Source organism: Populus alba, chromosome 9, assembly GCF_005239225.2.
Source record: "Populus alba chromosome 9, ASM523922v2, whole genome shotgun sequence".
Classification (NCBI taxonomy): Eukaryota; Viridiplantae; Streptophyta; class Magnoliopsida; order Malpighiales; family Salicaceae; genus Populus; species Populus alba.
Window position 1 is genome coordinate 3,247,425 of NC_133292.1, and position 23,268 is coordinate 3,270,692.

At 34.1% G+C, this 23,268-nt stretch overlaps 2 protein-coding genes across 2 annotated transcripts; both read right to left on the minus strand.

The window, feature by feature from the left end:
- Nucleotides 1–1,446: 1,446 nt before the first annotated feature.
- Nucleotides 1,447–2,691, minus strand: LOC118053781 (uncharacterized). The gene is made up of 2 exons (XM_035065155.2): nt 2,145–2,691; nt 1,447–1,853 (listed from the first exon to the last, which is right to left on the minus strand). The coding sequence occupies exons 1-2, from the start codon at nt 2,536–2,538 to the stop codon at nt 1,819–1,821; spliced, it is 429 nt and encodes a 142-aa protein (XP_034921046.1). The 5' UTR covers nt 2,539–2,691; the 3' UTR covers nt 1,447–1,818.
- A 12,200-nt stretch (nt 2,692–14,891) lies between these two features.
- LOC118053780 (uncharacterized) lies at nt 14,892–15,548 on the minus strand. Its single transcript, XM_035065154.2, has one exon. It carries the CDS (start codon nt 15,428–15,430, stop codon nt 15,152–15,154), a length of 279 nt encoding a protein of 92 aa, XP_034921045.1. The 5' UTR covers nt 15,431–15,548; the 3' UTR covers nt 14,892–15,151.
- Between the last annotated feature and the right edge of the window lie 7,720 nt (nt 15,549–23,268).

Consider the following 23,268-nt stretch of genomic DNA (forward strand, 5'->3'; position numbering starts at 1 on the left):
AAATTGAGAACTATATGTGTTAATAAAAAAAAACATAAACAATAACTAGGAAAAAAATTAAAAAAAAAATTGAGAGAGAAGTGTTGATTAAAATATTTAATCTTACAAGATTGAATATTTACCTGATTGTGTTTGCTAAATTTATTTATTAAAATAATTTTTTTATTCAATCAAACAATAATAAAAATAGACATATACTTTAAATTGATGCAAAGCTACATATATTAAAAATATTATCTGAAAATAAAATTTGTTAATTTCAAAAAATAAAGTTCATTATATAAAAACATATATATATAAAGGTTAAATAAGTAAAAAAACAAAATCATTGATGAGGGATATTAATTGAAACATAAATTTTAAAATTACTTTTAAAAAAGATAAGAGTAAAAAAAATAATTTTAGAAAAAATAATTGCCTAGTTGTTGTGGCTTAATTTGTTAAACCCATAACTTGAATTATGAATTCAATCGGGTTCAATATTTTTTTTTTAATATTATATTTAATGTTAAAAAAAAAAAATAGAGCCAAAAGGACCCAAACTCACGAGCCCATAAACTAGGGAGTTTGAGCCATTGAAATGAAGAGTCTAGGAGCGCTGGCGAACCTATATTTATTTTTAATTTTTTTATTTTATATTGGGGCGGGCTATCTATTTTTTTGAAAAAACATAAGCATGCGACACGTTACCCGCCAAGGAAGACAATGTGTCGCTTGCGAGCCTAGATTCCGCCCCCAATATGGTGGTTGAAAATCGGGGCAGCTTGTCTTTTGCCTAAAAAACTTAATTTTCAAGCTATTTCAACTTAAAAACACATTACCAACACCCTTATAACACTTACAAACTATTCTATTAATTCCAAACACCCAAAAAAAGGTTCATAATTCTAAAATCATACCTTTTAGTTTTGATTTTCTTAGCTTATATCTATTTTTTTTTATGAAACTTCGAGGCACCAATAAACTATCATGAAGTTTCTCTCATCATAGGGAGCTTGTAGACACCAAGAAAACCCATTTTGGTGGCCAGAAATAGAGCTACTGGTGAATTTGTCTCTTCTCATTGGAATTCAGCAACCCTCTTTCTTTTCTTTCTAATTAGGAACTGACAAATAACATAAATGAACTTGTGTGAAAATTGATTTTATGAAAAATTAAGGGAATCTAAATGGTATATATTATGTTAGTTTTAAATATCAAGGACTTAGTGGATTTTTCATGCAATCTTTTGAAAGCTAACAATGTTTGGCATATGTGTCAATTCGGTTTTTTTTTTTCCTCTCAATTTCACCCTTAACTAAGCATTCACCTTCAATTAAAATTAAATTGCATATAATAAAACCTTGAAAATCAAAATAAAATCTATAAAAACATATAATATTATATATTATAATATTTTGTGAGGGGATGAATATTGCTGGTCCACAATGTGTTTCCCGAACTCAAGGCAAAAAAGAAGAAATTGGAGAATAGTCTGCGGAAAAATGAAAAGGAAAGCATGTAATTTCCAACACCAGTTGCTCAGCACAATCATGACATTAAAAAGTCGGCAAAATATATGTACATTGAAATATTTACTTTGGTGGAGATCAGGTCGATCATAAAGTCAACAAAACAAAGGAAAGAAAGCCAAAAGAAGAAGAAGAAGAAGAAAACCCAAAACAAACCCAGTTCTGGAAGTCAATCCTCCATAGATTGAGAGATAAGAGACCTGTCTCACGAGGCAAATCAGTGGAAACAAGACCATGAAGAAACCATAAATTAACCATGTCCACGAAAGAAGATCGAGGAAGCTCATCTATCTAGCTCATGCATGCCTCATATGACAAAATCAATCAGCTGCACATCCAAATCTGCAAACCCATCAAACAAAGCTTACCCTTTATCTCAATTTGTCTTGTGAGAGAAAGTCATCGACTGACAAAATTGATAAAGAACCAAAAGCCAAACCCTGCCATGGCCTTTAAATTAAACTAATCCACCTTTTGCCAAGAAAGGTGTATGTATGTCTTCATAAACATCCATTTCATGAGAAGATTGTGAATTAGTTGTTGTCAAAGGAAAGTTGTCACTCAAATCATGTATAAAACCATTCAAATCTTCAAACCCATCAAGGAAATTACAGTTACTTGAAGAACACTCACCTCCCCACATTTTATTTGCTTCTGCCTCCACCTTAAGTTTTTCTGCTCTAATCAAACTAGGCAACCCCAGCTCTGGCAACTGACGCATGGATTTCTTGTTTGACTTCCATATTGAGGAACCTGCAGTGTTCTTCTTTCCCTTGTCTGCAGTACTACTGCTACCTGCTTTCTTCTTGATCATGCCTTTACTTTCACAAGGTTGGCCAGTGAGTCTTTGAACAAGCTCTCTAAAATCTGCAACATCAGTCTTTATAATCTCTGGTGCAAATATGTGAATCACGCGAACTTTGGGCTTGATCAACTTTGATATTACATGTGAATCTCTGTGAATGCCTAGCTTAGAAGGAGGTGATGATTTAGGGTCACATGAGTGCGGCCTAACTATACCTTCCATGTCTAAATACAGGTGCTATATAGCAAGAAAGAAGGGTAGGAGAAGAAAGGAGAGAGCTTGAAGTACTTAGCTAGGTTGAGATGATATCAATCTGCCTTTGTTTTGGGGCAAGGAATAAATGTAGGCTTAAATAGAAGGGAAGTCGGGCAATTGACTTGATTAAAAAAGGGGTGTTTGATAATTAATTAATGATCATTAAGGCTGTCTTTTGGAAACTGGCTTTGGATACAAGGAGATCGATCGATCGATCGAGCATGCTGTATAGAATTATAAGAGTCAATGAAACAAACCAGATGGCAAGTGGCTTCAATTTGCCTTTGCCTGCTTGAAGCCAATTAGCTGAAAAATACGTATATAGTATGTGTATGTACGTAAACCGGATAATATACATTATCTCAAGTCCCCTCTTATAACAGCCCAAGAAGTTTTGGAGGGTCTTTAATTATTATTTGGTATGAAAAGAAAAGGGACATGGTCAGCTCAATTTCATCATGAATTTTAAATATATAGCTTGTGGAGTTTATCCAATCTTATATAAGGAACTTCTAATTAAATTCTATAATGCTAGCAACAAGAACTCATGTACAGTTTCTTAATTACATTCATTTTTGTTTTGTAGTTTTATATAGTTTTGAGGTTAGATGAAGTCATAGAAAAACTTCATAGAAATGGAGTTTTTCTAAATGATGAGTTCTAGATTTAGAATTTAATTTACTTACAAAACAAGTTCATAGTGGAACAAGGGATATTTTGATACTTAAGTTAGTATTTGAATTTTAAATGCTTAAATGACAAGCATATATAAAAGTAAAAAAGATGAAAAATATATATTTTCCATGCAAAAAAAAGATTTGTGTTCTCAATGAAAAAATTAACTTAGTGTCTTAGTATTATTGAGATAAAATACTTTTTTTTAACTACAAAATAGAGCAGCTTACTATGAAAGACGATATTTAGTTAAAGTTGTAGCTTGTATAGGTGGTAAGAGAAGAGAGAGAAAGGGAGGAGAGAAAAAATATGATGAGTTTGTTGGGTTTTAAAATTAGCATAGGCTAGAAAAACCAACCCGTGTTCAGTCTTGTGGAGATCGAGCCTCATAGAGCTCAGTTAGGTCTCAACCAAGATAAATCTAGTAGAGCTCAATTGGAGCTTGCCCAACCAAACCAAACTCATTTTCTTATGTATTATCATTCTCTCCTCCTCCTAAGTCTTGTAAATATACATGTTTAGAATACTTTAATAAGCTAAAGAGGGGAGAAAATACTTATAATATCTTTGCCATGCTTGCAAGAAAAGTTACATGGCTTAAAATATTTGTCATTTTTTATGAATTCATAAGAGATTTTTGTTAATATTTTATGAAGAAATATAGAGAAAAGTAATCACATGATCTAAAGAAAATGGTTATGGAGACCTAAAAACACCTTAGTAATAAGGACTTGGAAACAATTGATCACTAAACCTTGGGAAAATTGATCATAATAATGTGATGATATAATCGAGATTAATGTATATGGGTTAAAAAAACCCATCAAAACCATAATGAAATTATTATTTTTTAAATAGTATGAAAATATTAAAATTATTAAAAAAATATTGTAAAAAATCAAATTAATGCTTACTCACTTAAATATAATTTAAAAAGATCTGCATTATATCACCAATCAAACAAACAATTAAGGCACGAAATGTGGAAGGAAGGAGTTTAAATAAAATTAATAAATTACAATTAGTAACACTAAATATAAAAGAAAAAACTTGTCAAATTAGGGTAAGAGTACTACAAGCTAGTGAGGTGAGATTCTCTAGTGTACAAAGTTATGGATGAAGTAACCGTTCGATGGTTTCTGGTGGATGTGCACGTGAAGGTGGCAGCAGAGAGACCTTGCAATTGCAAGAGTTTGTGATCTGTACTGAAAATCAAATCAAATCAGAGACAGAGACACCCACAAGACCCGTTCATTGCTAAACCCGCATGCATGTTCATAGCTTAGCTTGCATGATCCTCCAGAGAAGAGATCAATGGCTGACACAAAGATTTTGTCACAGAAAACCTATGTTTCTTTTTCTTGCCTTTCCTCACTGTCTCTTCTATCCCTTCTGCTATGGATTGGATTTCAATTAGGCACATGCACTTATTGCTATGGCATCACGATAGTCCCTTTTGGAATAAGAAAACACATGGCATTTATTCCAACAACAGTATATTGTATGTACCTCTAGGTATTTTGAGGCTTGATCCACGGATTTCTTCCAACAAAAATAAGTTATACGTACCTCTGTGTATTTTTAGGGCTTGATCCACAGATTTATTTTTATATTAAAAGGCCCATTGATATATATATATATATATATATATATATATATATAGAGAGAGAGAGAGAGAGAGAGAGAGAGAGAGAGAGAGAGAGAGAAGGTAAAAAAGCCTATCAACTACCTTTCATGTTGTACTAAATTATTAAATTAAAATTCATATTTGAAGAGATCAAGCATGATAATTATGGGTTTGAATATATGTAAATATACGAGACCTAAGGCCTCTATTTGGCTGTATGATACTAGGTCGGGAGGAGTACATATCAGCAGTGAATTTCCTCCACCCACTGGATATCTTGTTAGAGTGATTTTCCAAATTTTAAGAAATTTGACTTTACAAGTTTAAGCTCACATGAAACCACACGTTAAGGTCGAGTAGTCCAGATAAATTGCTAGACTTTCGCTGCCTTTGTATGAGCGTGATCATTTGAATAATTTTAAAAAAATATATTTAATTATTTGAAAGAGGTGTAATTCAATGTATGTTGATGGAAAATGTTGTTGTTTGAACAGTTTCCTTCACTTCAATAGCCAATGAACGCGATTAATTTTAATCAAGCACTAGTTTTCTTATGGTACAGCCCATGAAAAATTGGATGAACGTAGAAAAATCAAGTATGACTCAATTATTATATATTTTTCTGTTTTATATGATTGCCATTTCAGTAAAGCTTCAATAATTTAATTAATATAAAAAGTATACAGTCTTATTTAATGCCTTGATCATGTGTTCTTATTGAGAAATTAAACAAGGGCCAGAACTAGCTAGCAAGATTGGGAAAATTAAGACACGCGTTTTGGACTTCTAAATTATTTGACCCTCAAGCAAGCAACTTGTGAATTGTGACTCCTAATGGAGAATATGATGCACGATTTGATTAAATTATATGGTTCTATATCTTATTATAGTGTTTTGATGTTAAATTAAATTAAATTATGCTTGAAGTGATAAGTTCAAAAAACCAACACAGTTTTTATTTGATTTATTTATCAAACCCACAAATACAAAGATCACATATATATATATATATATATATATATATATATATATATATATATATAAAAGTTTGTCCTTTTAGTTTAACAACTCCCAATAGATTGGCTTTAGATTTTTCGAAAAGGAGTTTGACTTTACAAGTTGGAGTTTTTATATATACTTGTAAAAAATCTTAGAAAATTAATATCAATTAATTTCTAGATTTTCTAAAATTTTGTTAATCACTATGTCCAAAAATTCATTATGCATAGAGAAATAATAGTTTTTAAGTGTTTAGATAGAGGGTGATCATACTTTCATGTCAATATTTTTTTTTCTCTAGAATTTTGAAAGTTGATGATTGGTGATAGGAACTTAATACCTATAAAATAGTCCTTTTGTGGGATTTAATTAGATACTTCGATAGTAAAGTCAATGATTTTTACTAAGGCATTGAGATAAATGAGAGAATAAGCTTTAAATTTTAAGAATAAAAGTGTTTGTTCTTAATTATGTATATTTTTTTTATTTAAAACATTTATTTAATTACTTGCAGAACTTGTTCTACCTTAAAAATAGGTTAAATACAAGGCATATATTGAGGCTTCGATATGTAAGGTCTATATTGTTGAGGATATCTAAATATTTATCTCATTCTATTTCAAGCCTCATTTAAGAACATGAATCAACCGTGTTTCAAGGCATGATGATAGTGGTGAAGTGTCTTCGAGTGAGAACTTGTCAATATTCTTCAATCATGGACAACTTGCACTAAAAAATATTGTCAGCAGAAGATATTTGTCTAAAATAAAATTCAGGCAAACACATAATTATATATTATTTAACTGCGATGAACTAGACCTTTTATTTAGTAAGTATATATACTACTTAAACTTTATTATAAATGGATTGGTTATCTCTTGTAATATCATGAACTCATACATTGTTGAATACCTTGATCGTTGGCAACATTGTCAATATTTAATGTCTAATAACTCACAGCTGATCAAATTCCAAATCTTTCATTTACAAGATGAATAATTTACCACGTGGTTCAGATACATGTAAATACTATCACAAACTCATTATTTATCGGGATACTTAATTTTATTGCAGAATTCTTGTTTACTATTTATTGTTGTACTTGATGTACAAGGCTTATCAACTAGGAATGAATGTTAGTGCTACATTATCTTTAATAAGTCTGGGTCCTGAAAGAAAGGTGAATTGCTACAACGGGTATTTTTATCAATGGATATGTGTTTCTTACTGAAAAATATGAGTAGGGTACAAAGACATATAATGGTGGTGTTTGAGAATATTTGGAAACTGCCACACTTTGATGGTGGTGATTGTTCTTGTATTTATATACAGCTTAATGTGTAACGTATTATATGGAAACTGAAGCTAATGTGTAATTTATTACATAGGAAAGGAAAGTAACATTATTACATAATTGTGAGGAAAAGAAACGGAAGGAATGAGTTATGATTATGTTGTGATTAAGGCTGATGATCTTCAACACCCCCCGCAAGCTGATCGTCGGGTTGGGACTGATGTGAAGCTTGGAACGGAAAAATTGAAAGAGAGCTTTAGGCACACTTTTGGTGAAGATATCAGCAACTTGTAAGTGAGAAGGAACATATTGTGTACGAAGCTTGTCAGCAAGAACAAGTTCGTGAAGAAAATGATAATTTAACTCAACATGTTTAGCCCTCTTATGAGAAACAAGGTTGGAGGTCTGGACCGCCCTTGAAAGCACCTTCAGCCACCTCTCCAAGGCTCGTAAGATTTGTCTCAAAGATGACTTTCAATTGATGAAGCGTGGCACCTGTCCGTTCACTGTCTATGTCTGTGCATTCAAAGTCTTATGTGACCAGCTTAATGCAATCAGTCGCCCAGTTGATAAAACCGACAAAGTTCATCAGTTTCTTCGTGGTCCTGGGCCAGATTTCTCCACTTTCTCAACTGCCCATATGTCACAAACTTTTCTCTCCTGTTTCACTGATCTTGTCTCTAAAGCTGAGAGTTTTGAAATTTTTCAAAAATCTCTAGAGACTTCAACGCCTCTAGTTATAGCATTCACTGCCAACAGAAGCTTTTCTCATCGTGGAAGTAGCTCCTTTCGCCAAAATCATGGTCGTGAATACGGGTCTAGTAGCAACTCTTCCCATTCTGGACAGAGCCGTACTCACACCAACTAAGGTCGTCATCCACCATGCTGCCAGATTTGCCAACTGGAACGACACTATGCCGATCGCTGCAAGTAGCGCTATGATCGGCATGAAGCCATAGCCTATCTTGCTGAATTTGATTAACTCTTGGATACAGGGGCTTCAGCTCACATGACTCCAGATAATTCCACATTGGAGCAGTCTGCAACTTACACGGGTAACGAATGTGTAATTATTGGGAATGGTGCGTCTCTACCCATTACACACAGAGGCAATATTTCTCCCTCCCCAGATCTTAAATTATTAGATGTTTTAGTTGTTCCTCACTTTACTAAAAATCTTTTGTCCATCAGTAAACTCACAAATGATTTTCCTTTATCAGTTACCTTTGCTAATAATTTTTTCACTGTTCAAAATTGCCTAACGAGAAAGGTGGTGGCAACTGGTAAATGTGATGGAGGCTTATATATGCTAGAGTGCGGCAATTCTGCATTTATTTTTGTCCTTAAAAATAAATCTTTTCATGCTTCATATGATTTATGGCATGCATGCCTTGGACATATGAATCATTATATTCTCGCTTTATTAAATAAAAAAGGATAACTTCATCTCACCTCTTTATTGCCATCTCCTAAATTATGTGATACATGTCAACTTGCTAAAAATCATCGCTTGCCTTATACTCGTAATGAACACAAGTCATCAAATGTGTAAGATCTCATTCACTGTGACATATGGGGTCCTTCACCTGTAAAATATAATTTAGGCCATAACTATTATGTTTTGTTTATTGATGATTATTCTCGTTTTACTTGGCTTTATCCTTTGAAATTGAAATCTGACTTTTATGATACCTTTATTCAATTTCAAAAATTTGTTGAAAATAAATATTCTTCTCGCATCAAAATTTTTCAAAGTGACGGTGGTGCAGAATTTACAAGCAATTGCTTTAAAACTCACTTTTGTACCTCGGGTATCCATCATCAGCTATCTTGCCCAAAATGGTCGCGGTGAAAGAAAACATCGTCATGTGACTGAAACTGGTTTGGCCCTTCTTTTCCATTCTCACACTTCTCCTCACTTCTGGGTTGATGCCTTTAACACTGCAGCCTACATCATCAACCGATTGCCCGCACCGCTTCTCGAAGGTAAGTCCCCCTTTAAACTTCTATATGGTTCTCCTCCTAATTATGAGAATTTTCATCCTTTTGGTTGTTGTGTGTATCCATGTTTACGTATTTATATGCCAAATAAATCATGATGAGAAGAGCTTCTATTGGCGAAAGGAGTTGTTTCCACAATGAGAAGAACTTTTGTTGGCAATGAATCCTGTAACTGGAGGCGTTGAAGTCTCCAGAGATTTTTGAAAAATTTCAAAACTCAGCTTTAGAGACAAGATCAGTGAAATAGGGGAGAAAAGTTTGTGCCATATGGGCAGTTGAGAAAGTGGAGAAATCTAGCTCGAGACCACGAAGAAACCAGTGAACTTTGTCAATTTCATCAACTGGGCGACTGATTGCATTAAGTTGGTCACATAAAACGTTGAATGCACGGGCATAAACAGTGACTGGACGGGTGCCATGCTTCATCAATTGAAGGTCATCTTTGAGAGGAATCTCACAAGCCTTGGAGCAGTGGCTGAAGGTGCTTTCAAGGGCGGTCCAGACCTCACGGGAGGTGGAGAGGCCGATGGCTTCAGCCATTGCCTCCTCTGTGAGAGAGGAGAGGAGAAGGCTAAGGAGACGCTGATCAATTGCTTTCCGTGCTAGATGACTGCTGTTTGGTGTCTGAGAGGTAGGAGGATCAAATTGTGGTGACGACCCAAGGGTGCCATCCACATGACCCAATAAGTCTTGGCTTTCAAGAAGAGGAAGAAGCTGACTCTTCCATAGAAGGTAATTGGAGGAGGAGAGCTTAATTGTAACCATGTGAATCATGGTATTGAAAGGAAGAAGGGTGGGAGAAGAATCAGATGAGGTAGAGGCCATTAGGATCGTGGGATGTGAATCCAATAGTAGTTCTGATACCATGAGAATATTTGGAAACTGCCATATTTTGATGGTGGTGAGTGTTCTTGTATTTATATACAATTTAATGTGTAACGTATTACATGGAAACTGAAGCTAACGTGTAACGTATTACATGGTAAAGAAAAGTAACATTATTACATAATTGTGAGGAAGAGAAACCGAAGGAATGAGTTATGATCATGTTGTGATTAAGGCTGATGATCTTCAAACCCCCTTGCAAGCTGATCGTCAGGTTGGGACTGATGTGAAACTTGGAACGGAAAAATTAAAAGAGAGCTTTAGGCACACTTATGGTGAAGATATCAATAACTTGTAAGAGAGAAGGAACATATTATGTGCAAAGCTTGTCGGTAAGAACAAGTTCGCGAAGAAAATGATAATCTAACTCAACATGCTTATCCCTCTTGTGAGAAACAGGGTTGGAGCTTAAGAAAATGACATAAACCCTGTTTATGTTAAGGGATCAACTTCTAGTAAGTTTGAAGTTGACTATTATAGGAAATTAGAAGAGGTAATTGAATTGCAATATCATAGCGAGCATAATAGAATCTTTTTATTTAAATGTTATTGGTATGACACCATTGATAGAGAAATCAGAGGATATCCCCATCATAGTTTGGTCAAAATTAACTCAAAAGTAAGACTCCACAAATCAACAATATATTTGTTTTCGCCAAGCAATGCTAATAAGTTTATTACACATACACCCTTTTCTTTAGAAATGATCATTGAAAAGTTGATTGGTTATCGATATTGAAAACCAAACCTAGAGGTCGTGTTGAAGTTTAAGATGAGAATGATGGCTCAAATATAAAAGATGATGTCTTTCAAGTTAGTGAGTTAATTGAACCATATCAAGTTGCTCAATCGATTGACTTAGAATAAAATTTAAATTTTCACGTCTTTGATAATGTTTTTGTTGATGTTGACGTTGAAGAGTTGAATGTTGTTCTGAACTTTAGTGGATAAGCTCAAGTTGATAAAGATGATGATAGCAATGTTATCAATATAGAAGATTGCAATGGAGTTGACGAAGAGTCAATTAAAGAAGAAGAAGAAGAAGAAGAAGAAGAAGACAATTCTAATTAACTATCAAAACAAGAAAGTGTTATGCCATAAACTATAATGTAATAGTTATTGAGAAAATTCTCAACAAAGAAGTGTTTATTATTTACTTTATAATTGTTATGTGAACTTGTGTTATTGTATTGTGCGTGCAACTTTCAATCTAAGTATATGCATGATGGATAGATAAGGAATACAAATAGCCATTCATTGTGTAAAACATCAATGGAAATACTGATGGTTCGTGTTCATAGGTGTATTTCTAAGGCAAAGGGAAACTATTCCCTTCCCCCTAACACTGCTCACTCTGCAAAACACCAATGGTTTATTTTTGTCGGTGTATTTAAGAGGCGAAGGGAACTGTTCCCCTCCCCCTGACATTGTATTCTGGATGCGAAGGGAATTGTTCCCCTTTTCATGTTGGTGATGTTAATTAAAGTCCACTGAGTAAGTGGCAATTTCCCAAGAAAATTATCAATGGACAGTGAATTCCAAAGCACTTGTAATTAATGCATATCTGATTGTGTACTATTTATAATTTTACCAACAGAATCGCAAACAAACCTCAAAATATCTAGAGGGTTTTTTGAAAATTTTAGTGCGAAATGAAAAATTCAAGGTGAAGTTATAGAGGGAATCACTAACAAAATAATTTAAAATAATAATATTTAATATTCCATCGATAATTCCCTTGATAAAATGTAGTATAAAACCCAATAAGAACACCAGAACTTCATGTTTTTCTCTCATTCTCACAATCATTCTCACCCTCTCAAATCCTCTCATCTTCCAATCTTGTCCTCAATTGTAGTCCCACATAGTAGAATTTAAGGGTTTTTTTCTCTCAACACAATTAACAAGTATATGTGGTGAATCTTTTGACGCATTTTCTTCATATTTTTCTTTTTTTTCTTCGATTTGTTAACAATGTATTTTTGTTTTTGTAGATAAACTATGAAAGTAAGCACACCATTAAGGTAAGAATTTTTCATTCCTAAAGCTTATATTTGTTTTTGTATTTTTTTTTTATCTATTTTATTGTCTACATTGCAATAATATTTTATTGTTTTGTTGAATTTTAATTGTTATTGTCAAATTTGTAGTATAAATATCAATTGAATTTATAGGATTGAATTTAATTACAAAAAATTCTTGTCAATTTAGGATTAAAAACATTATCACGTTGAAAAGAAGATGAAATTAAATAATATAAAATTGTTGGTAAAAATAAAATAAAATCAACTGGTTTGTCATATGTTGTATATTTACAGGATTGAAAATTCTAGGTAGTTTCTAGCATACAGGAGAAGCTGCTGATTTTTTTAAAAAAATCAAAATTGATTATGCAAATATTCATCGAATTTGTGTAGATGCATAAGGAAAAATCAACTGCATGTCATAAGCACATGATCGTAGTTAGTTCTTCTAATAGCGATGATGACAACAACTTGTCATTAGGTGCCGACCAAGAAGAGGCACCTACGTCGACTTAAGAAGTTGCTTCTTCGAGTGTGGTTCCACAACGTAGAGGTGCTAGTGTTCCTTCACAATGGGATCTATTTACCCACAAGTACGAAGCGCATTGGAAGGAAGACCTTTTAATGTAAGTTTGTTTTATTTTGAGTTAGTTTGTATTTAACAATTTATGAACAAATAATATTTCATTAAATTTATCGATTTTCAGGTTCACAAACATTGATGTTACCCGAGTAATAACATCAGCGTTTAAATCATCGATGGAAATTCTATTGTTTCAATAGAGTATGGATGTTAAGCATCTTGATTTGAAACCTCATGTCAATGCATGGTTTACAAGATTTAAGGTTAACTTAACTTAAAATTTTAACTATTTTTTATGTTTATTCCTTTACTTTATTGAAATTATTGATTTATTTTTTATAAATATTTAATGCAAGGCTAAATTTGTGTAGGATAGAGCAAATGATAATGTTGTGAAGAGGGTTTGGAAGAATCACATTGTAACTAGCTAACATCAGAAACAATATGATATTTTTTTAATTTTAAATATTAAAATTTCATTTGTCATAAACTTATATATAATATGTTTGTATCATGTAGGTTGCATGATTTTTGGTATGAGTTGAAAAAAAATCTAAAAAATATGCTAGAGAAAACGCTCTACCAAGCTAGAATGATGTGGCAGTTTGAAGGATTTCAGGTCGCCATACATCTCAGAGAATATATAGGCATAATAGATTTTGCACATGATGTCTAAGCATTTCACATGACACTCACATTTCAGTGCGGAGAACCGAAGCCGACAAATTCATGATTCAGTTACCACGCACACCAGTGGCTTTGTTCCATTTATTTCGCACGCGAAGTGGATGATAAAATTAATTTTAATATATTTAACTTGTAATTTTTTTTTTATTACAAGCTATGGCTCTTAGACGTGATCCAAGGCCAATAAAGCTTTTTGTTGAGATGCACATGCGGAGTGAAGATCACCAAAAAGAGGTGCAACAGTTCATCAACAACCGCGCTCAATACTTTGAGGTATGTTCGTTCAACCATTTTCTTTTGGAAGTTATTATTTTCTTGAATTGAATTTCATGATCTCATTTTTTTTTTTAATTTTAAAGGGACATATAACAACCAGTTGAGGGAGAGATACGAGGACAACCTTCGACCCACCCGGATTTTGATTCAGATTTGTAAATGGAGGTAGGATCATCTAATGGTTTCAATAAAAATCGGGTGTACAAACTCTTCAACACTACAGCTGAGAACTTGCAAATGGCCCGTAGTGTCTTAACTATTAAGAGCTCACAATTGATGTTGAGCACCCAGTCTTAGGAGTTTGCGGCCTTACAAGAACATACAGCCCATCTCAATGAAAAAATATGAAAAAATCTCTGCGGATTATGAAGAATTCTGCCAAGTGATCATGGATATGAGATCATAAATAAGTGGTATGTGTGCGCCCCTTTTTTAGCCCTATGGTCCTCGGAATAACTAGCCTCCTCCTCTAGCACCATCTTTGTTCAAGTTTAATTTTATTTGAACATATAAATTTGTAATGAATATTTGGCTTTTATATTAAGATAATTTATTTTGACATACTTGAATTTTATAAAATTTAATTTTTTTACTTTTTTGTTCAATAGATTTTTTGAAAATATATATTTTTTAATTATTACGAACAGAGATACTAGCAGACGCAATCCATCGGTATATTCCAAAGAGTTGGAAAAAATTTACTACATATGTCACTTCAAGTGTTACATCACCGATAAAATTATTCCGTCGGTATTTTATAGAGGGATGGAAAACAAATTACTCCAAATGCCACTGTCAATCACCGACATAATTATTCTATTGGTATATTTCAGCTGGTAAAAAAATTTTAGCACATTTTTTGTTTGTAAAACCATTAAGTTTTTTTTATTTTATTAATAGAAATACCGACAAAAAAAAAATACCAATGAGAGGTTTACTAATGGATGTTTTTTATCCATAAATCAATCTGTAAAATTCAAGTCGATAAAATAATAGAGTAGATACCGAAAAAATATTCCATGGATAGAACTATTAAATGCAGTAGCGTTAATGAAAAATATCTATCTAGCTAGGTAAAAGGTATTAATTCAATCAACTTTCCCTAATATCTCGCTTTTGATATATTCCATTTAGGCTTCATTAGTTGTCAACCGCACGGTTGGTAACGCTATTAAACGAAAACTTTTATTCATTTTTTACTCTACCAACTCCTCTTTAATACTAAACATACTCCTCAATCATCAAATCAATAGCTAGATAACAAAAGAATAGCTTAAACTATATATTATTTACCAAATTAACTAATTAATTTCAACTTCAGATATGAACATCAATACAATACTGAAAAATGAACCAAAAAATTAAAGAATCACTCAAATCCGCTCATACATACTATATCTTAAACACAATTTTGTCCAACTAATTAAATCACTTCTAGCTTTATGCAGTCACAACATCTATATTTTGATCAAAACCCACTGTGCGCGCGCGAGCGCGGAGCTGGCTAGCCATGATCAGTTAGCTATACATCACCTTCGATCTTCAGACTTCTCAACGGTAGGGGATTGCACCTGCGTGCTCTTGGAAGAAGCTGGAGACAACTCACCACCAGCAGGTAAGTCTTGTAGAGCAGCAAGAATCCTTCGAATGCTAACAGAGCGAGCTGTCTTGAAGCTAGATGATCTCTTATCATTTGTCTTGGAGAAAATATTGGATGATTTTGAAAGGATGAGATAGACCAATCCTTGGACTATAACAAACATCGCCACCTTCAATAACACGTCCCCTAAGCTGCTTTCCATCATCATATTTCTTTTGCTCTAAGTATACACACGATGATCCAATAGTTGATCTTGACAAAAAAAAAAAAGCTGTTGAATCCTTAACTCCAATCTGAGCTCATGAAACCATATATTTATAGTGAGAGATAGCATCCCTTTTAGAACATCATCCTTGACTAGGCGGCTTACTTTTCAAGCATTCAATAATTTGGCACGCGGGCTTTTACTGTTCTTCGTTATCTTCAATCCTTACCACGCATAGATACGTGCACGATGATGACAAATTGTTGTTCGGACAATTGTGCGAAGGAAAATTCATGCCACCTAAGAGTAGGACCCTCTTTATCCCTTGTCTTGATAGCAACTTACTGGCAAAAATATACCAAAACTTGGTGTCCTAAGGTATTGCATGGAAGCTGCTAGAAAGAGTTGACTGAAGGAATTGGTCAATCTTGATTTCTAGATCTATATTTATATATGGTCTACAATTACGGCCCTTAAACATTCACCGACCACCATCATCAGCCGAGAAAATCAGCGATTACTAATTTTTTGATTATTAATTAAGGATAATTATTACAGTTTAATGGAAAAGTCAACCTTCAAAAAAATTGAATGCTTAACTAAATTTCTTAAAGAACTGTTCAAACCTGTATTACGAAGGCCATGAAGAATGATGATTAGATTACTTATACCGCACGAGAGAGCTTTCTGCTATTATTCAATCTCAACAACGAAAAACGATTAGTTCCAAAGGGGAAGGTGTTTGCTTTCCAGGGCATTATGTGGCTCCACATCACTTTCTGTTGTCCATTTGCTGGACGTGACTCGTTTAACACTTAGCCATAAGCTGCAGCATAAACTAATGGAATTCCCACCCAAGCGCCATCTTAATGCTGCTCAAATATAAATTAACTTGATAGTAATTGTATGTCAATCCGTGTTCCTGAATCTTGATGATCATGATCCTTTACTGGAAAGGTTCAAATGATTATTAGAACTTTTAACGGAAAAAACAATTCTTAGGTAGGATTTCCAAGTGATAGCAGCCAATGATGCTGAATATGAGTTTGATTATCACCTTCTTCAGCAGAAGGTAGAGATTGGAAACCAACAGAGCAGAAAGGCTTGCAACTTCTTTTCCCTTACAAGCCCCTTTGCATTCCATCTAATTATGGGATCTAATTAAATGGCAAGAAGATCAATGAATCTCTCAACGAGATAAAAAAGAAAAAAGAAAAAAAGAGGCAGCTGGATTCGGACTTAGAGTTGCATCTATTGATAAAACCCATCAAATTAGCCTCGATCAAAAGACAGACTCCTTCCTTGACAGCTCAGAAGTTGTTATAGGAAGTGTTAGCAATTTTTCTGAATTTATTAACTTGCTGAATAGTCGAGTAATCAACAAGTTCTCTCTGTCGTCCCTACAGTTGGTATGCCCGATCTGGGAAAGACAACTTTAGCGAAAATATATGGTGGGTAGAGTAGTGAAGGGGAAAAATTTACTGATGTAACATGGGTTTGTTTCTGAGGGTTTTGATGATTGTATGATTGAAGGAGATATGTTAGAAATTCTAGATAAACCAAAGGGTGGTATGAAGAATCTAAATGCAATTCTTGAAAAACTTAGGGAAAGAGGTGGCCTGATATAGCTCCTTCGACCACCTCATCATCCTTTGGGTGGCGATGAAGAAGAATTGGAAAGAAAGCATTTGTTCTCGTACTTGTTAATGCATGTAACGAAGAGGTTGCAAGGTGGAATAGTTTAAAGGAGTGCTCGTTAACAGTTTCAACTCAATATTTTTATGATTTAAAATTAAGAGCACAAACCCATAATAGAGTAACACAGTCAAATATAAATTTAGTATAATAATATCAAACCCAATATATTTAAGTTAAGTTATGAATTAAATCCAGTTATCGTGAGTTTAGTTTGATACAAAATCCAATACATTTAGGTTCAGTTGTGAACTCAGATCAGGTTAATTATGGTTTTAGTAAGATGTCAAACTCAATATACTTTGATTCAACCATAAACGCAGCCTAAGTTATTATAGCTCTAGCAAGATGACAGACCCAATATACTTGGGTTCAACCATAAGTTAAGCCCAAGTCATCGTGGATTTGGCAAGATACCAAACTCATTTCCTCTAGGTTTGGCTACACGCTAGACTTAATTGGCCTTAGAGATCAATGTTATGACCATAAGATTCTATCTTAAAATTATTGACATGACATATTCATATTAGAAAGGATCATCTACTCATACATCTAGGTGTATAAAATGTCAGAAATAATTATCTCCTTATGAAAGGTCTTTGAATGGCCTACCATATTTTCATCTTATTAATGATGTGTAAGGGACTTTTATCTCTTATTAATGCTATCTGGAGAAATTAACTCTTCAACCCCTTCACTCCATTAAAATGATAAGGTTCAAAGAGTATAAATACTCTCTAAACCATCCATGTAAAAGGTTCATTTTTTTTTTCTTACTCTTCAAATTTATATATCTCAATCCTTAAAGCATTAATCACACAAAAACAGGAACAAACACTCTTGTTCTTAGAATTTAAAGCTTTTTCTTTCATTTATTATCATTCCTACTTATCGATATTGATTTTATCATCAAATGATCTTTAAGTCCCACCAATAGGAATTGTTTTGCAAGGACCAAGACTTCTACCATCAATTTCATACTTCATGGACTAAGGAGAAGGAAATATTGACATGAACATTTGATTGTCCACTATCCAAACACCAAATAATCTCATTCCTAAGCATATTGGATTTTAGGACATCGTTATTTAGTGTCGTCTGTAGGAACCTTTTAAAAAGCTATAAATTATCATATTGTTTTATTGAGATTTACATTTATTATCAATGGAAAAAAAATCAAGACACTCCTAAGATAGGACGTGTAACTAATCTCAATGCCACAACAGATACTCCTTCACAACTAACCATTCAATATCTTATTAATCAAGTGCAACTTCTCACACAAGCAATGTTGGTGAATCAATAAGTAAAAATCAACATTCCTCAATAAGTCTCGGTGCCACTTCAATAAGTTACCACATCCTCCTTACCATTTTCACAGTAGCAGACCGCACCCAGTGTCTGTAAATGGTTATACTACCCAGAGAAATACGGGTATGATGAGTCTATAGAAGGTTTATAGTTTCAGAAGTAATCCAACTATTCCAAAAAGCATACACACCCTCATGACACTAGAGCACGCAAAAATTATTCTAAGAGTTCATTTGGTTGTTTATGGAATAAGGTTACCCATAAATCCCATTATTCCACACTAAGAACCTAAAGTTCCCTCAGAACCCTACATGTATAGCAGTGAAAATCAACCTGTAGGGGATTACGATCAAGGGGAGGCCTACACCTCCCCCCCCCCAAATCTGATTTAGGATTCTCTCATATCAAGACGAGTGTTGCATACCCAGGGGAGCATGTTCAAAATATAAGGAATAGCTTGGAACTGATCATCCATGATAGTTACCTCATGTGTAAGATCCTTCCACAACCTTTAAAGGGTCGATACATGCATGGTATAACTTGGAGTCAGGCTCCATTACAAGCTTTGATGACCTTTGTACCAAGTTAGTAGCACGATTCAACACAAGCATCCTATTAAAAATGAGTTACACAAAACTATCTAAGATCACTTAGGCAGATAACGAGTCCACAAAAACATATTTAAAAAGGTTTAATGAGGAAATACTCGAGGTTAAGGAATTAATTAAGTATGTGGCTATCAAAGCCCTAATAAGTGGAGTCAAGGGAAAAGTTTTGTGGATGAAATTGTATGCTCTACCAAATAGAAGCTTGTTAAAAGTAAAACAAGCCATGGAGAACCATGCATATTTAGTTAGAGAAGGAAATTATATTGCACCATGGTCCTCCTCGTTTCTCTAAGGAAAAATCTATCTGAAAAGTCTCATAAGTGAGATTGTTCTTCTAGGAGGGATAACAACCCTAGAAAGAGTCAGAAAAAGCTAATTAGTGAATGTTAAGGCTAACTTAAAATGCATATAACTTCATTAACACTACCCTTTTTAAAGTCCTCACAATCATCCAGGGTAAGGAGTTTGTTTGCTACTTATTGCCTATGAAATCTCCACCTATTAGCATGTCTAAAGCGGACAAGGCAATCCACTCGTTGGGTTGGAGTTGAGCAGGACTTAGGTTGGAGTAACGAAAAACATTCCTTACAAATCCTTGTAAGGGAAGTGAGTACTCAAACTCGTACATGCAAATAAGACAGTTGAAATTTCCCCCAACATTCTTACTAGTGACTTAGGTAACACGATCATCAGTCTTTGGTAACAAGACCACATAGTCTCCTGGTTTTTTAAAGTTGTTCATGGCTACTTGTTCATAGAACATCATGTTTTTTGCCTTATTTAAAGGTGTTCTAGATAATCTTAATTGTCCCCTAAGATTTGAAACTCCTTAGGGGACAATCTCATCCCCTCTTCAAGTATCCCTTTCAGATCGAGGACCTATTCAAATAGCCGTAGATCCCTGGCGAGCACTTTTTGTTTCAAGTCTAAAACTAAAATGTTCCTCAAGAGACACTATCCTTCTGTCTTTTCTAAACGTTATTCTTAAGCAAATTTAAAATTTAAAAAAAAAAGAAAAAAAAAAGAGGTGTTATGTGTTTACCTAGAAGTTGATTCTTTAAAAAAACTTGCTCTTGTTCAGGCTTCTAAAACAAAGAATGTTGAGAAATGTTTTGGCAAAAACAAAAAAAGGGATTGAAAAAGAAATGTTTATATAGGCTAACGCCTCTTACTAATAAATGATGGACATATGGCATCTCATTATAACTTTAGGAACGCCAAATGCTTACTACAATGATTACATGTAGCTGAATGCTTTTCTCAAGAATATTTGTTACTCCTCCTTATGAAAATATTTAAAATTAATATGGAAAGACGCCCCTTTTATAGGGAAGATAAAACAAACCTAACCATTTATCTCCTAAAAGGTTTTTCAATTCTTTTCACATCATATGCATAAAGACTTGGGGGGGGGGAACTGATGAGTCGGTTTTTTCAACTCAATATTTTTATGCTTTGAAATAACACAAACCTATAATAGAGTGTTAACCTAATCAAACATTGTAATTGGGTTCAACCATGATCTGAGTTCAAGTCACCATGGTCTGGCAAGACCCAATATGCTTGTCAACATCCTTTCAAAAGAAAGGTTACCCTTACTTGTGTGTTTTTTATTTGTTTCAAATGATATTATATTTTGAGCTTATTTGCAATTTTATTATTTTTTATGGTTAATGTCGGTCCCTAAAAATAGGAGACACGTTAAAAATGACATCAGTCCCTAAAAATAGAAGACTTGTCTAAAATATTGACGTTTAACCCTATAAAGGAGAAGTACGTCTGAGTTACCAAAAAAAAAAACTATGGACATAATCCATATTGGTATTTAAACTTTTGACATCGATCCTTTTCTAAAAAAGAGACGTGTCGACGAATAATATTTGTTTATAAAATTATTTTTATATCGTTGAGAAATGGGTATCTTATATTTGAGATTTGGGCTTTGGACCCACAAACGATAACATGATAGGATGGGTGTTGGACCCGCGTTGTTATTCTTTTTTTTTTTTTTTTTGTTTTATTTTTTTTATTTTACAACATGCAAGAAAATTTATATACAAAATAACAAAAATGTTAGAAATAAAAAAAAATTACTTGAGCACCACAGTATAGGTAAAAGACTGAAATACCCTCGAATTTATTAGAAAATTACGAAAATGCCACTGGCGGCGCGTGTGGCTCACGCGCGGCTACTGTTGGTGGCGGCGAGATTTTCAGGCGAGATTTCTGGCCAACTGATGGTCGGTTCTGGTAGATCTGAGGCCGAGGATTCTGTTGGTGGTGGCCTCGACGGCCGTTGATGGCTGAAGAGGGAGAATCAACGCCTTGAAGCTTCGGTGGACGGCGACGATCGCGGCCTTTTTCCGGCCAGATGAGGCGGTGAAAACGATGAAAACCACCGGGGTTTTACTTTACAGCATGTGAGGAACCTTTCTGTGGTGGTGTGGAGGCTTGATACGGCCGATGACTGGAGATCGGAGGAGAGAGAGAGTCGCCGGCGAGAGGAGAGAGATGCTCTGAGATTGGATACGGTGCGGACGCGTATATGGTGTACCGGTGCCGCTGAAGGATGTTAACCGTTGGATCTTGGATGAAACGATCGAATGGCTGTGATTGGCTAGATCGCAGGTTAATCGGACGGCTGTGATTTTCTGGGTTTTGATCCTGTGTGGCTCGGTGCACCGGATGACGTGGCGCAACGGGATTAAATCTTGGATTATTTCAATGGCTGAGATGAATCGGGATATATTTGGTATTTTTCAAATTGATTTTTTTTTCTAAATAATATGCTACTCTCGTGAACAAAAATTAAAAAAAAAAAAAATGCACAGTGTCACAATTCTTTCTCTTCCTTTTATTTCCCTTCTTTTCTGTCCCCCTTAATTTCCTATTTATAGCCAATTACAAGGGGACAACGAGCATCTTCTTTAAATAAAACACAACTGCTCCCAACTGCTCCGCTCTGCTCCGTTGAAAAAATTTTCTGTATTATTGATTTTTTGTTTTATTATATATAATAATAAATATTTATACAGGTAAAATTAAAAATTCAAATCAGTATTAGAAAAAACCTGTTTCAACCGCAAAAAAAAGAAATGGAATACCAAAAACACATTTGATAGGTATTAACCCGGTAAACCGGGTTTTAACCGAAAAATAATGGTTTTGACCCAAAAATAGCTCGAAACTCATTTTTCATCCCGGTCGACATGGTTTGACCCCGTATTGACCTGGTGAACTCGGTTTTGGTCGAAAATGACGTTTTTGACCCGAAACAGCCCGTCACTCATTTTTAAACCTGGTCGACATGGTTTGACCCGTATTGACCCGGTGAACTCGGTTTTGGTTGAAAATGACGTTTTTGACCCGAAACAGCCCGGAACTCATTTTTAGACCTGGTCAACATGGTTTGACCCGTATAGATCCGATGCACTCGGTTTTGGTCGAAAATGACGGTTTTGACCCGAAACTCATTTTTTACCCTGGTCGACATGGTTTTAATGAAAAGATGCGGTTGACTCGAGAGAAAAAAAAATATTTTTGATTTTTTTTAAAAAATTTTCTTAATTTTTTTGGATTTTTATAAATAATAAAAAAATTAAATTACATTCAAGAAAATTTTGGTGAATCCAAAATTGGGTTACAACAATGCTTATGTTCAGTCATGATCTAAATCCATGACAATGTGGGTTTGACAAGTTACCAGACCCTATATGTTTGGGTTCAGCCACAGGCTGAACCGAAGACATCATGGGTCTAATGAGTTGTCATACCCATTTTCTCTAGGTTTGGCTACATACTAGACCCAGTTGGCCTTAGATATCCATATTAAAACCATATGGTTTTATCTTAAGATTATTGACATGAAATTTTCATGTAAAAAATGATCATCTCCTTACACCTTTAGATGTATAAAATGCCATAAATAATCATCTCCCTACACTTGTTGATGTATAAAAGGTCTCCCAAAGATTTCCTATATTTCCTTATTATTAATTATGTTTAGGGGATTTTTATCCCTTGTTAATTCCATATGGAGAAAGTAACTCTTCAGCCCCTCAACTCCATCAAAACAACTAGGTTCAGAGAGTATAAATACTTCTGGAACCACCCAGAAAAAATGTTCACTTTGTTATATTCTCCAAATTTATATATCTTAGTTCTTAGAGCATTATCACACAAAAACAAGAAAAACACTCTTATTCTTGGAATTTAAAGCTATTTCTT